Source organism: Thalassophryne amazonica, chromosome 18 (genome assembly GCF_902500255.1).
Source record: "Thalassophryne amazonica chromosome 18, fThaAma1.1, whole genome shotgun sequence".
Classification (NCBI taxonomy): domain Eukaryota; kingdom Metazoa; phylum Chordata; class Actinopteri; order Batrachoidiformes; family Batrachoididae; genus Thalassophryne; species Thalassophryne amazonica.
In genome coordinates this window covers 8,338,658-8,353,710 of record NC_047120.1, presented here as the reverse complement: position 1 = coordinate 8,353,710, position 15,053 = coordinate 8,338,658, and the positions used below count along the sequence as shown (strand labels likewise).

At 45.7% G+C, this 15,053-nt stretch overlaps 1 protein-coding gene across 1 annotated transcript in view; it reads right to left on the bottom strand.

The window, feature by feature from the left end:
* The window catches only part of fasn (fatty acid synthase), a 185,293-nt gene that overhangs the window by 108,758 nt on the left and 61,482 nt on the right, over positions 1–15,053 (bottom strand). Inside the window, exons 15-18 of the mRNA XM_034193248.1 lie at positions 14,343–14,458; positions 10,587–10,762; positions 5,056–5,247; positions 4,890–4,970 (exon numbers count right to left, since the gene is read on the bottom strand). Of these exons, the coding sequence (XP_034049139.1) occupies positions 4,890–4,970; positions 5,056–5,247; positions 10,587–10,762; positions 14,343–14,458 (565 nt within the window). The remainder of the gene's footprint in view (positions 1–4,889; positions 4,971–5,055; positions 5,248–10,586; positions 10,763–14,342; positions 14,459–15,053) is intronic.

Here is a 15,053-nt window from a genome sequence, read left to right as displayed (position 1 = left end):
GAACCATCATTTCAGTCTTGTCAGAGTTTAAAAGTAAGAAATTGCTGGACATCCAGCTTTTTACTGACAAGGCAATCCTCTAAGGATCTTATGTGTATGAGATTACCAGCAGTTATCGGCATGTATAACTGAGTATCACTGGCATAGCAGTGAAAGGAAATCCCAAAATGTCACAATATGTTCACAAAAGTGCTATATAAAGGGAGAAAAGCAGGGGGCCTAAGACGGACCCCTGTGGAACCCCAAATTTCATGTCACTAAGGTCAGAGGTAGTGTTACTGTAAAAACACAGTGAGAATGACTGTCAACCACGTAAGGGCACTCCCAGTAATCCTAAAATGATTTTCCAACTATCAAGTAGAATATGATGATCCACAGTATCAAATGCAGCACTGAGATCTAACAGCACCAGAACCGTAGTGGTGTCAGAATCCATTGCAAGCAGAAGATCATTCACCACTTTAGTGAGAGCTGTCTCTGTGGAATATTTTCTAAAAGCAAACTGCAGTGGCGTAAAAGATTATTCTCAGGAAGATAGTCCACGGGCTGTCGTGACACCACATTTTCCAGAATTTTAGAGCAAAATGACAGATTTGACATCGGCCTATAGTTTTTTTTTTTTTTCAATACACTAGGGTCAAGATTAGGTTTCTTAAGTAATGGTTTAATCACTGCAGATTTTAAACATTTAGGAACAGATACAGAAGTTAATGAGACATTAATAATTTCCAGCATAGTCGGCCCAAGAATGGGCCACAGGTCCTTAAACAGTTTTGTTGGTATACAACCCCAATTCCAATGAAGTTGGGACATTGTGTAAAATGTAAATAAAAACAGAATACAATGATTTGCAAATCCTCTTCAACCTATATTCAACTGAATACACCACAAAGACAAGATATTTCATGTTCAAACTGATTCAAACTTTGTTGTTTTGTGCAAATATTTGCTCATTTTGAAATGGATGCCTGCAGCACATTTCAAAAGAGTTTGGATGGGGCAACAAAAGACTGGGAAAGCTGATGAATGCTCAAAGAACACCTAACTGGAAACAGGTGAGTGTCATGATTGGGTAAAAAAGGAGCATCCACAAAAGGCTCAGCCATTCACAAGCAAAGATGGGGTGTGGATCACCACTTTGTGAACTTCGTAAAAAAAAAACAACAAAAAAAAAACAGTCCCACAGTTTAAGAACAATGTTTCTCAACATTTAATTGCAAGGAATTTAGGGATTCCATCATCTGCAGTCCATAATATAATCAGAAGATTCAGAGAATCTCGAGAACTTTCTACACAAACGGCAAGGCCGAAAACCAACATTGAACACCCGTAACCTTCAGTCCCTCAGGTGGCACTGCATTAAAAACAGACATGATTGTGTAAAGGATCTTACTGCGGGGGCTCAGGAACACTTCAGAAAACCATTGTCAGTTAAAGGCCCTGTCCCACTGGCGTTTAGGAGGATTTGCGTATGGATTGCGCACAAAATTGGCCCATATTCGCCAAACATCCGCAATATCCGTGTAACATGCCTGTATGAGTCGGCCGTCATCCGAACACGCCCGTGATCATCCGCAGAGGCACGCATGTCCGCAGCCAGGATTTTTGAGCTGTTCAAAAATCTGGATGCGGATAATATCTGCCTTACATTCTCTATACATACTCAATTCATACACAATACATACTCACTCTATGCGCTGTATATCTGCCGTTAACCGCTGATATCCACAGCTGATGGGGATTTGCGGCTTGTCAGCAGACCAGGACAGTGTGTAAAACAGCTATATATCATGCCCATCATGTCCACATCACAAACTAAAATAAACTGTAGCGAATGCATACAGACTGGCCACGAATAAAGCGTTTTTATTACATCTGCTTTGCGGACAATCTGTGAATGCATAACAAACACGTCACGTAAACCCAAAGTGCGGCAGAAAGCGACATACCTGCCAGTCAGTGCCGGTCCGGTTGTGTAAATCCACAAAGACGTAGCTGCTGCAATCCAGGACTTTTATTTAACACCAACAAAAGGCAGAGTTGCTATTTATAGCCACAACTCATGCTGAAGTCTGTTTTCTGTGACATTCTAACACAAAAAAAAAGAAAAAAAAAAGAAAAAAAAAACACTGCCTCACACCCCAAGCGGCTTCCCCCCTCCCGCTCCCCAAACTCATGAACAGTTAACCCTCTCATGACAAAATGAACACTGACTCTGTGATCAACTTGTCCAAGTCCAGCAAATGCTCCAGAGGATGTATTGTTGGTGTGAATAGTGATGCCAAAAGGCCCGAGAGCGCTTCTATTATGACCGCAATGCAGATGCCGTGCATGCACAACACGTGTGCGATGCATTCATAATAAACCCGTAATACTGCCTTGATAATCTCAATGTGTCGGATCAGTTTCCTCACTACATGCGTTATATAACCGTGATTGTTCATCATATATTCGCTATATATTATTAATATATCCGTAATTCATACTGGGACATTTGTCATTTTTGGCCATTTTTGTTGTGGACTACAAAGAACGCCCGTAATTTATATACTCAATTCATGCGCAATTAATCCTCTCCCCAGTGGGACAGGGCCCTAACACAGTTCGTCACTACAAGTGCAAGTTAAAACTCTACCATGCAAAGTGAAAGCCATACATCAACAACATCCAGAAACGCCGCCCGAGCTTATTTAAAGTTTTTATTTAAAGTTGTTTTTTAGATGTTACAAATTTCGTCAGCACACCCAGTGAGATACTATCAAATTCTGTAAATCTAGGTAATACCTCAGTAATGGCACCCACCTCAATAGCAGGGTGCTGTGGCTGGGTAAAGGCATGCTGGGATATGTTTAACCCATTAAATCTTGTGCTGTAAAAGGAGAATGACTTACAGGTGGTTGTCCATGAATAAGTATTGCCACGGTGTCGAACAAGAACTTTGAGTTATGCTTGTTTTTGTTGATCAAATCAGAGTAATAAGAATAAGAACTTTATTAATCCTGAAGGAAATTGTTTTTCCAGAGTGCCAAAACAGTAAACATTGTTTTTAGTGAGAACAATAAGTACAACATGTTTTTGCAAAATGACTGAAAACACTTGCACAAGATGTTGACAGTATTGCAAATAACTGAGTAACTGAAAAACTCTGATCATTCTGTATTCATCCTGGAGAAGGGGGAGGAGTTATACAGTCTGATTGTCACAGGTAGGAAGGACCTCCTGTGGCATTCTGTTGTGCACCTCAGTGGTCTCAGTCTTTGGCTGAAGGTGCTCTGACAGGACATCAGTGTGGCATTTTGGGGGGGGGGGGGGGGGGTCCCCTGATGGTGAACAGTTTCCTTGAAATCCTCCACTGACACCTCCATTACAGACTCCAGCTCGATCCCCAAGACAGAACCAACTCTCCTGATGAGCTTGTTGAGTCTGTTTGTGTCAGGTCCCTTCAACCTGCTGCCCAGCACACTACAGTGTAGAAGATGAAGCTGGAGACCACTGAGTGATAAAACATGTGCAACATATTTCTGCAGACACTGAAAGATCTGAGCCTCCTGAGGACATACAGTCGGCTCTGACCTTTCTTCTACACAGCATCTGCATGTACAGTCCAGTCCAGTTTGTTGTCTATGAGGACACCCAGGTATTTGTAGTAGTGCACAATGTCCACCTCAGTTCCACTAACGGTAACTGGGTTCGGATGGGTCTTCCGTCTTCTGAAGTCCACCACCAGCTCCGTCTTAGATATGTTGAGCTGCAGATGGTTGAGTCCACACCACTCCATAACCCTGTCCACCACACTCCTATACTTGACCTCCTGGGAACTGCAGCCCACAATGGCAGAGTCATCTGAAAACGTCTGCAGGTGGCAGGACTGAGACCAGAACCTGAAGTCTGAGGTGTAGAGTGTGAACAGGAAGGGAGACAGGGGTACACAACATGAACTACTGGCCCGCTTTATAGCCAGTAGTGCAGGTTTATTGTCCAGAATAGCATAATTTTTGTTCTAGACCTCTAGTCTTATGCTTGAGGCCACGTAAATAATTATTGAACCAAGGTGAGCATGTTGAGGGGGGTGGTTTTAATATAAGTGGAGCGGTCACGTCGAGTGTGGTCGTGAGTGTTGTGTTTCAGCTGTCCAACACGTTGTCCAATATAATAAAAGAGGTGGAGACACTGGGCTCTGTCGCCGTCACTCAAAGTACCCACAACCACAATTATATACAACTTTATGGCTTAAAAATGTCTAGATTAAGAAATTAGAACACCCCCCGTCATGGAGGAAGAAACTATCTATAGAGACCAAAACTGCTTTTTTGCACCAGCAGCAGGCTGTAAACATGTTTATTTCTGCTCTAAAGTTGGACATTTTAATACGGAGTCCTGTGGAAATGAGTTCTGTTTTGGAGTCTACCTCAAGTGGCCAGTCAAGGAACTGCAACTTCCTGGACTTCTACGAAGGTGACAAAAGATACCATTAAAGTTTACTGCTTGGTTGCATGACTCGGCATTTGCATAAAATAGACTTCTGGTCCATTTTGACCCCACCTCACTGGCAGCACAGGGACCACTCATATCTTACTGCTGTGACACACCCACTCTGAAAGAAAATGAATGACAGCTGGTCGAGGTAATGGGGTCCCAGCCATGCTGGACAGCATTGTAAACAGTGTCAGAGCGCTCTGTGCTGAGCACACTACAAAATGACAAGCTTTCCAACAGCTAAAGTGTTTTTCTAAATTGCTTACTCTGTAAAATAAATTGAATAAAAGACAAAAAATATATATAACGTAGATAATGATACATTTGTGAGAGGGTCTTATCGGCTGATATTACCAAATGATATCAGGTGGGGTTTAGTTTGAACATTCTGTAAGATGAGCCTGAAGACCTACCGCTTACAGCTAGGTTTCCATTCTCAGACACCTCAAACCTGTTGGTGGCAGGCATGAGCCTGACCTCCAGCTGAACAGACCCTGGGAAAAAAAGGAAGGTCAAAGAGGAAAAACTAGATCCACAGTTAACAGTCTGTCAGTCAGATGGATTACTAGTAACACTCACCGGTCCTGGGCAGAATTGTAGCTCTGTGGATGGTGATGTCATCAAATGTCACAGGTGTGGTTTCCATCACAACACCCAGACTTCTCACCAGTGTCCGCCAGGCCAGCACGAGGTAACCCGTGGCTGGGTAGAGGACACGCCCATCGATGCAGTGACCAGTCAGGTAGAAGTCTGCAGATTCAGGGTTCACATCTGTCGGGTTTGAAAGCTGGGTGAGGTCAATGCTCGATTTAAAGTGTTCAACCCAAACAAACTCTAAATGCCTCCAAGCCCCCCCCCCCCCCCAAACATTCACTCAGGTCCATATGTGTTTGGACAGGGACAGTTTTGTAATGTCCATCTGTTCATCAGAAAATACAAGCTCTTTTACAGCTAGTTTTGTTTGTCTGACAAGTCAAGGGATGGACTACATAAGTTGTTTTTTTTTTTTTTTACTAGAATGGGAAGTCCTGCAATTTATACTCCAATGTGACTTTTATACCAAAAATCACATTTCTTAACAACAACAATCATGGATTTTTAAGCCATTGTTAAAAAAAAAAAAAAAAAAAGTGTTCTTTTGTAATAAACTGTTCTCCTCCCATTGGAAGCAGTCTTTGTTTTTAATCTGAGACAGTGGTATCACCCCCAACTGACTGGAAGAAAGGTCTTTTTGTCCCTCTCTGGAAAGGAAAGAGTGATTACCTGGACTACAGGGGTATGACCTTGCTCTCTGTGCCAGGTAAGGTACCTGAAAGGGTCACTCTCAACAGCCAGCTATTTGTGACTCAGAGACCAGCACAGCTTCCATTCATGTCCAAGAAGGAGTCAACCATCGACTGCCTCCTGGCTCTACAGAGGACACGCTGTACACCAGCAGGGCTTATTTGCGACCTGTGTTGATTTTTGTCGATCAGGCTGCTTCAAGAGACATCCGGAGAGTTTACACAATCCCCAGTAAGTTGGACCTGGTCAACACACAGGTACTGAAAGTACTGCATAGTGAAGGAAAGAGTTGTAGCGGTAGGGTGGTAGCATTGCCGATAAACAAAACTCATAAATTACTCCTGTGTTTGCCTTCTGCACGGTAACATGGGATGCTAACAATAGCAAGCAAGCAAAACCATTTTTATTTTTTATGTTGCTGAGTATTTGACATTAAGTTTAAAGTTTGTTTCCTGGCCTTATACGTTTGCTGTCACCGTTAGCCCAGTGGCTCTTCACTGCAGTGGAGACGGGTGACTGAGGTGTCCAGTGACAGGGCCATTCCTGTCAGCATAGTGAGACCTGTGCTGCAAATGGAAGCACGCTGAGTGAGTGTGCTCCTCCTCCTCTTGCTGAAGGTATCTAGTCTTACGTGACAGCGTATGCTCTGTGGTTTCAGCTACATGCTCCTAGAGTGAATAAATCTGCAGGTATTCAGATATTGCAGTCCAATGTTGCAGAAGACCTCAGACAGTATTAGTCAGGCAAACTGCTGCAATCTTTAAATCAAGACTGAAAGTGTATCATTTTTCTGGAATTCATATTTCATGAATCCATTATTAATTTCATCCACTGTTATCAATTTAATCTATGGACGTGCCAACACGTCTAAATAAACTTATCATATCTCCATTGATAGATCGGTGAGGGAACATCACAGAGACTTTGTTCAACCATGTCCTCAAACTACAAATTCTTAGATATAAAATACATCTTTACTCTTCATGATCTTTGACTGACAGCCAATCCTAGCTTGAGCAGGTCACACGTGTATGTCTCCTCTTTGTCCGTGGAAGAGGCTGCATTCTGGCCACAGTGTCTGTTATGCCGCGTTCACACTGGACGCGATCAGACGCCACAAATTCGCGGGGGGTCACGTGGCGACAGACGCACCACCATCGCCCGGTGTGTCCCTCTGCTTTTGCTGCGAAAATTCGCCCCACTGCGTCATCAAATAGGAGGAGCTTCCATTCCACTCGCCGGCTCCGGTTGTCAGTCAAGTTAACATGACGGACCTTGATCACATGGAGCGAGTTGTTGTGGAAAGCTGACAAACGTCATGAGACGTTCCCAATTCGGGGAGTATCATTATTCGCTTTCAGTGGTCCTTCTGCCTCTCCAGGACCCAGTTTAAGGACCTTCTGTCCCGTTCTGTCCCGTTCAGCTTGCTCTTCCCCAAAAAACTGTCATAATTGTGTTTAGAAACTGGTCACCATTTGCTTTATTATACAACCGTGTAGTTAATTAATAAAATAATCTCCAGACACGATTCGCGCGCGCACATAAAAAAGGAAACTCCACTCCCCCTGCTGTGGGGCTGCTGCCCGCTTCAAAACCTCTGTCATAATTGTGAAATAAAGGACAAAAGGGACATAAGTCTTGCTCACAGGTTGGCTACCAGAGACAGGACATGTTCACGTCTTCAGTCAAACTCCAGACATCTCCACATCACGACATATTCAGTCCCTGATTGGTCATTGCGGCGCGACAAGACGGAAAAGCTCAGATTTTTCAACTTGGGGAGGACGGCAACTCAACGTGACACGACAATATTGCGCCACAAACGCGCCAATCGCTCAAAATCGCGTCGCTTCACTCGCGTCACTTCACTCGCGTCCTTCACGTCGCGCTGCGTTACTTGGCGCCAAAACGCGTCGTTCCATAGGGATTAGACGGCATCCTGTCGCTTCTGTCGCTCGCATCGTGACCAGTGTGAACGCGGCATTAGAGAGAGATCCTCACTAGAATGCTCTCAAACAATCAGTTTTCATCACAAAGTGATTTTATTAATTAACAAGAGCGCTCAGAGCACAATATCCCCACTGGCAAATGCTGCTTTGGTACAAGTCCATTCTGATAACACTTCAAGGTATCTCCGCTATTTCAGAATGCAGACACCAACTCATGAAACTTAGTGTCTAGTTTTGCTAATCAAGGGCCATAACTCTGATGGGCCCAACTAACAATATGATAATATGTGTATTATCAACCTATAACAAGGACTTGTACGAAGTTTCATGAAATTCCTCCTAAAAATGTAAGATGTGTTCATTTCAAGTGCCTGAAGTGCCTTGAAGCAGCTTTGATTTTATCTGGCACTATATAAACTAAATAAATTGAATTTCAGAATGCTTACACTCCTTTTGGGATGGATGGATGGAGGGATAGAGACAGACCATCCAGAAAGTATTTACAGCGCTTCAGTTTTTCCATATTTTGTTACATTACGGCCTTATTCCAAAAAGGAGTAAATGCATGTTTTTCCTCAAAATTCTACTCACCACACCCCATAATGACAACGTGAAAAAAATTGAAGTTTTGGCAAATTTATTACAAATAACAACAAATAAAGTATTCACAGTCTTTGCCATGAAGTTCAAAATTGAGCTCAGGTGCCTCCTGTTTCCACTGATCATCCTTGAGCTGTTTCTACAGCTTATTTGAAGTCCACATTGTTGTGTGGGCCGCTGAAGAGGAGGTACTGCTGGCCCACCACCACAAGATGGCGCCCTGCTTGGAGTGCGGGCTCCAAGCACGAGAGGGCGTCTGACCTACTGGGAGTGACAGCTGTCACACATCATCAACACCAGCTGTCACTCATCAACCACATCCTCCATAAAAGCCGGACTGCAACTCCACCTCCCCGCCGAGAAATCAACTACCATTCAGGTAATTTCTCTGCTGACTAACACTGTGTGTGTAATAACTTGAACTTCTATTGCAGCCGTTTTCCTGGAGTGTTGCCTTATCTGGAGGATTGGCGTTTGGTGTGACAGCGACGGCTTCGCCTCACACCCCAACTCAGATAAGTGGTTGACCAGGAGCTGCACGAGTGTGTGTGATTGGAGGTGGAGGTTTTCCCTCCTTTACTTAATACAGACTGTGGGATTACTGAGTGTGCGAACTCACACTCATCTGGACTGTCTCTGTTCTCTGCCAGCAGTACCGGGTCTGACTGCTGAAGACAGCGGCCACCTGGGGCGCAGGGCTTGGCGGCTCCGGTGTTCTTCAGCTCCGTTGGTGGTGGAAGCTGTGTGGGGATCCAGCTCTTCTCTCTCCAGGCGTCTTCTATCGTTGAGCCTGCCCACACGTCACCTGGTGTATGATTGACAGTCCACCATATTGTTATTGTCTGTACGTTGTTGTGCGATTCACAACATTAAATTGTTACTTTTTGGCTTATCCATTGTCCGTTCATTAACGCCCCCTGTTGTGGGTCCGTGTCACGTCACTTTCACAACACACAGAGTAAATTCAGTTGATTGGACTTGATTTGGAGAGACACACACCTGTCTACATAGAAGGTGCCACAGTTGACAGTTTATGTCAGAGCGCAAACCAAGTATGACGTCAAAGGAACTGTCTGTAGACCTCCAAGGCACAAATCTGGGGAAGGGTACAGGAAACATTTCTGCTGCTTTAAAGGTCCCAATGAACACATTGGCTTCCATCATCTGGAAATTGAAGATGTTCGGATCCATCAGGACTCTTCCTAGAGCTGGCCGCCCGTCTAAACTGAGCGATCGGGGGAGAAGGGCCTTAGTCAGGGAGGTGACCAAGAACCTGATGGTCACTCTGTCAGAGTTCCAGCATTCCTCTGAACTTTCCAGAAGGACAACCATCTCTGCAGTAATCCACCAATCAGGTATGTATGGTAGAGTGGCCAGATGGAACCCACTCCTAAGTAAAAGGCACATGGCTGCCGCCTGGAGTTGACAAAAGGCACCTGAAGGACTCTCAGACCATGAGAAACAAAATTCTCTGGTCTGATGAGACAAAGATTGAACTCTTTGGCATCATGTTTGGAGGAAACCAGGCACCATCCCTACAGTGAAGCATGGTGGTGGCAGCATCATGGTGTGGGGATGTTTTTCAGCAGCAGGAACTGGGAGACTAGTCAGGATTGAGGGAAAGATGAATGCAGCAAAGTACAGAGACATCCTGGATGAAAACCTGCTCCACAGCGCTCTTGACCCCAGACTGTGGCGACAGTTCATTTTTCAGCAGGACAATGACCCTAAGCACACAGCCAAGATATCAAAGGAGTGGCTTCAGGACAACTCTGTGAATGTTCTTGAGTGGCCCAGCCAGAGTCCAGACCTAAATCCGATTGAACATCTCTGGAGAGATCTGAAAATGTCTGTGCACCGACGCTCCCCATCCAACCTGATGGAGCTTGAGAGGTGCTGCAAAGAGGAATGGGCCAAACTGCCCAAAGACACATGTGCACCAAGCTTGTGGCATCATAGTCAAGAAGACTTGGGGCTGTAATTGCTGCCAAAGGTGCATCAACAAAGTTTTGAGCAAAGGCTGTAAATGTGAGATTTTTTTTTAGTTTTTTATTTTAATAAATTTGAAAAAAAAATGTCATGATGGGGTAAGTGCTACAGATGCACTGTAATGCCACTTCAGGCCTTTGGGGATTAAAAACAGGAATTATTTAACAGCAGATGTCAGGTAAGTGATATTTTACAAACATATATGTGTTGATATGTTCCTGATCTCTGCCATGTAGTAAAATTACATGTGTAAAGGGGCAGATGGAAAAAGACATTTTGGCCTCTTACCAATATTGTAGATGGTGGCAGAAGCAGAACCTCCCAAAGCACAAGGAAAGTCCTCAGCTTTAGGGACATCCCAAATTTGTGTGTGGTCCCACTGGACCAGGGGAGAGATCAGTGGGGTACCAACTGGTACTGGGTACTTTACTGCTGGGCACAAGGCATTACTGTCCACATCAATGCTGCACAGAAGAAGTAAAACATTTTTTTTAGGAAAATAGCAATTACTATGACAAAGGGCCCAGATACTGATATCGGTAGCAGCACTGGCCTTCTTTAAATGATTAACACACACACACACACACACCAGGCTGAATCACGCCAGCAGGGTACTTAGCTACAAATTTATTTCCTGGTATTTTCTCTGTAGAAAATGTCTTTGCTGCAGTTCAAAGGCCCATCTGAACATCTCTGGTTCAAGTCTGGCCAGCTCCAGCTGGATTCAATCTGCATTGGTTTCTAGCCGGATCGCATTCAGGCCTGTTTTTCAAATCTGAATCAATCTACACATAAATCTAGTGCAAGCTGAAAGAAACGTGCCTGTAAGTATGAATGCGGGCAAGTGGACCAGGACATGGGAGTGCAGGTGCGTGGACGTGGGAGTGCAGGTGTGTGGGAGTGCGTGGACCCGGACATGAGAGCGGGTGCGCAGACCCGGACGTGGGAGTGCGTGGACCCAGACGTGGGAGTGCGTGGACCCAGACGTGGGAGTGCGTGGACCCAGACGTGGGAGTGCGTGGACCCAGACGTGGGAGTGCGTGGACCCAGACGTGGGAGTGCGTGGACCCAGACGTGGGAGTGCGTGGACCCAGACGTGGGAGTGCAGGTGCATGGGAGTGGGTGGACCCGGATGTGGGAGTGCGGGTGCGTGGGAGTGAATAGACCAGCACGTGGGAGTGCGGGTGCGTGGAAGTGCATTGACCCGGACGTGGGAGTGCGTGGACCCAGACATGGTAGTGCATGGACCTGGACATGGTAGTGCAGGTGGGTGGGAGTGCAGGTGCAAGAGAGTGCATGGACCCGGACATGGGAGGGCGGGTGCGCAGACATGGGAGTGTATGGACCCGGATGTGGGAGTGAATAGACCTGCACGTGGGAGTGTAGGTGTGTGGGAGTGCATGGACAAGGACATGGGAGTGCAGGTGGGTGGGAGTGCATTGACCCGGACGAGGGAATGCGTGGACAAGGACATGGGAGTGCAGGTGGGTGGGAGTGCGTGGACCCGGACGAGGGAATGCGTGGACAAGGACATGGGAGTGCAGGTGGGTGGGAGTGCGTGGACCCGGATGTGGGAGCGCGTGGACCCGTATGTGGGTTTGCAGGTGGGTGGGAGTGCGTGAACCCGGACGTGGGAGTGTAGGTGCGTGGGAGTGCGTGGACCTGGACGTGGCAGTGCGGGTGCGTGGACCCAGATGTGGGAGTGAATGGACCTGGATGTGGGAGTGCAGGTGCGTGGGAGTGAATGGACCTGGATGTGGGAGTGCAGGTGCGTGGTAGTGAATGGACCTGGACGTGGCAGTGCGGGTGCGTGGACCCAGACGTGGGAGTGCGGGTGCGTGGTAGCGAATGGACCCAGACGTGGGAATGCGGGTGCGTGGACCCAGGTGTGGGATTGCAGGAGTGTGTAGGACACATGGAAAGGAATGCAGCTGGTGGATTTTCATTAGGAGAAGGTGCTGCAGCGAAAAAGGGTTGTCTGCTGTCCTCGCCACTGCAGCACTGGGCACCGCCACAGTGGAAGAGATGCTTTGGGCACACAAATGTAGTGCGGAAGAGAAGTAGCCAGATTCTGTCCACATCTGCGTTCAGACTTCAGTGAATCCTGCTCTCGGAAGTGAGCTGAGCTGAATATAGAACAATCTGGCTTAAATTCATATTGCGTCATTTGCGTACAGAAAAACCTGTTTGGATTTGGACCGAATCTGGCTCAAGCCAAACTGCCAACCCTGGTCTGAATGGGGTCTAAACGTCCAAGTCCAAGGAGTCCTACTGCTTCCAGCCATACTGACTTTAATCAGCGATGGCAAGATGTGTTTAGTACCTTGTCTCTCCAGAGAAGCCTGCTGGGATCATGTGTCCAATCAGAGCTCAATTAGTCAGATAAGGCGTGCTACTTGTAATGTCAGCTACAATGCTAAAACCATAGGTATTAAAGGCACTGCGCTGCGGTGGTTTGAATCATATTTGTCTAATAGATTACAATTTGTTCATGTAAATGGGGAATCTTCTTCACAGACTAAAGTTAATTATGGAGTTCCACAAGGTTCTGTGCTAGGACCAATTTTATTCACTTTATACATGCTTCCCTTAGGCAGTATTATTAGACGGTATTGCTTAAATTTTCATTGTTACGCAGATGATACCCAGCTTTATCTATCCATGAAGCAAGAGGACACACACCAATTAGCTAAACTGCAGGATTGTCTTACAGACAAAGACATGGATGACCTCTAATTTCCTGCTTTTAAACTCAGATAAAACTGAAGTTATTGTACTTGGCCCCACAAATCTTAGAAACATGGTGTCTAACCAGATCCTTACTCTGGATGGCATTACCCTGACCTCTAGTAATACTGTGAGAAATCTTGGAGTCATTTTTGATCAGGATATGTCATTCAAAGCGCATATTAAACAAATATGTAGGACTGCTTTTTTGCATTTACGCAATATCTCTAAAATCAGAAAGGTCTTGTCTCAGAGTGATGCTGAAAAACTAATTCATGCATTTATTTCCTCTAGGCTGGACTATTGTAATTCATTATTATCAGGTTGTCCTAAAAGTTCCCTAAAAAGCCTTCAGTTAATTCAAAATGCTGCAGCTAGAGTACTGACGGGGACTAGAAGGAGAGAGCATATCTCACCCATATTGGCCTCACTTCATTGGCTTCCTGTTAATTCTAGAATAGAATTTAAAATTCTTCTTCTTACTTATAAGGTTTTGAATAATCAGGTCCCATCTTATCTTAGGGACCTCATAGTACCATATCACCCCAATAGAGCGCTTCGCTCTCAGACTGCAGGCTTACTTGTAGTTCCTAGGGTTTGTAAGAGTAGAATGGGAGGCAGAGCCTTCAGCTTTCAGGCTCCTCTCCTGTGGAACCAGCTCCCAATTCAGATCAGGGAGACAGACACCCTCTCTACTTTTAAGATTAGGCTTAAAACTTTCCTGTTTCTTTCTCTTTTTGCTCTGTATGCACCACTCTGCATTTAATCATTAGTGATCGATCTCTGCTCCCCTCCACAGCATGTCTTTTTCCTGGTTCTCTCCCTCAGCCCCAACCAGTCCCAGCAGAAGACTGCCCCTCCCTGAGCCTGGTTCTGCTGGAGGTTTCTTCCTGTTAAAAGGGAGTTTTTCCTTCCCACTGTAGCCAAGTGCTTGCTCACAGGGGGTCGTTTTGACCGTTGGGGTTTTACATAATTATTGTATGGCCTTGCCTTACAATATAAAGTGCCTTGGGGCAACTGTTTGTTGTGATTTGGCGCTATATAAAAAAATTGATTGAATTGATTGATTGAAAACCATGTGTTGCTCCTTCCTAAGTATGATTCCAGCATGCAGGTGCCTCAGTGCCAGGTTCTACACCCCAGCAACTGGCAAAGCCAAAACTCAGGACCTAAAACATGTGAGACATCCAGACAAGAAAGTGGTCCAACAGATGCTGTGCTCAAAAGATGACACCACATCAAACCCAGAAAAACACAAAATATTATAATACACCACAGCTGAGTTAGAAGGCAGAACACAGTGAGGCGGCGACTCACCCATTCATGTAGATTTTGCCAACGTTTGTGAGGAAGAAGTCCAGGTTGTTGCCACTGCCTCTCTTCATCAGGGGAAGAATGGAACATGTGCTCTTCAGGCTTCGCTTCAGGATGGCCTGTGTGTGTGTGTATGTGCCGGGGGGGGGGGGGGGGGGGGGGGGAAGGGTCCAGCAACAGATTAACAGTTTTTGTATGGCAAATAAAACTACCATTCATCATCAGCCATGTATCCGATCTGAGGGTCAAATGGCACTGGAGGTGGTGTCGGCATTGTTTTTTTTTTTTTTGTTTTTTTTGTGAGTGGATCCCAGGAGGCTGCAGGCAACCCCACTGCCAGAGACCATCGCACAGCGACCGCTAACCCATGACACAGGCAGCTATCGCATGGCGGTCTAAAAAGTAGGCTTCCCGTGGATGCGCACCGGATTCGGTTCTGTAGTTTTATTGCTGCGAGTGCATGAAAAGTGTCACATTTATTTTCTTGCAAGCCTTCTAGACCGCACCCGGACCTTTTGAGACCAATGCGCACAGGACCGAGGAAGATGGTTTGATCCGTCCTGTAATGACTGATGACGCGTATGCAGAGATGCATCCGTGCACCTGCAGAACGCCACATCGTTTCAGCATGACGTTTGCACTCAGATGTTGGTGAATTATTTTAAGTGCTTGGGTGATATTGCCTCAGTAATAAAAATACCGGCGCTGCTGCTG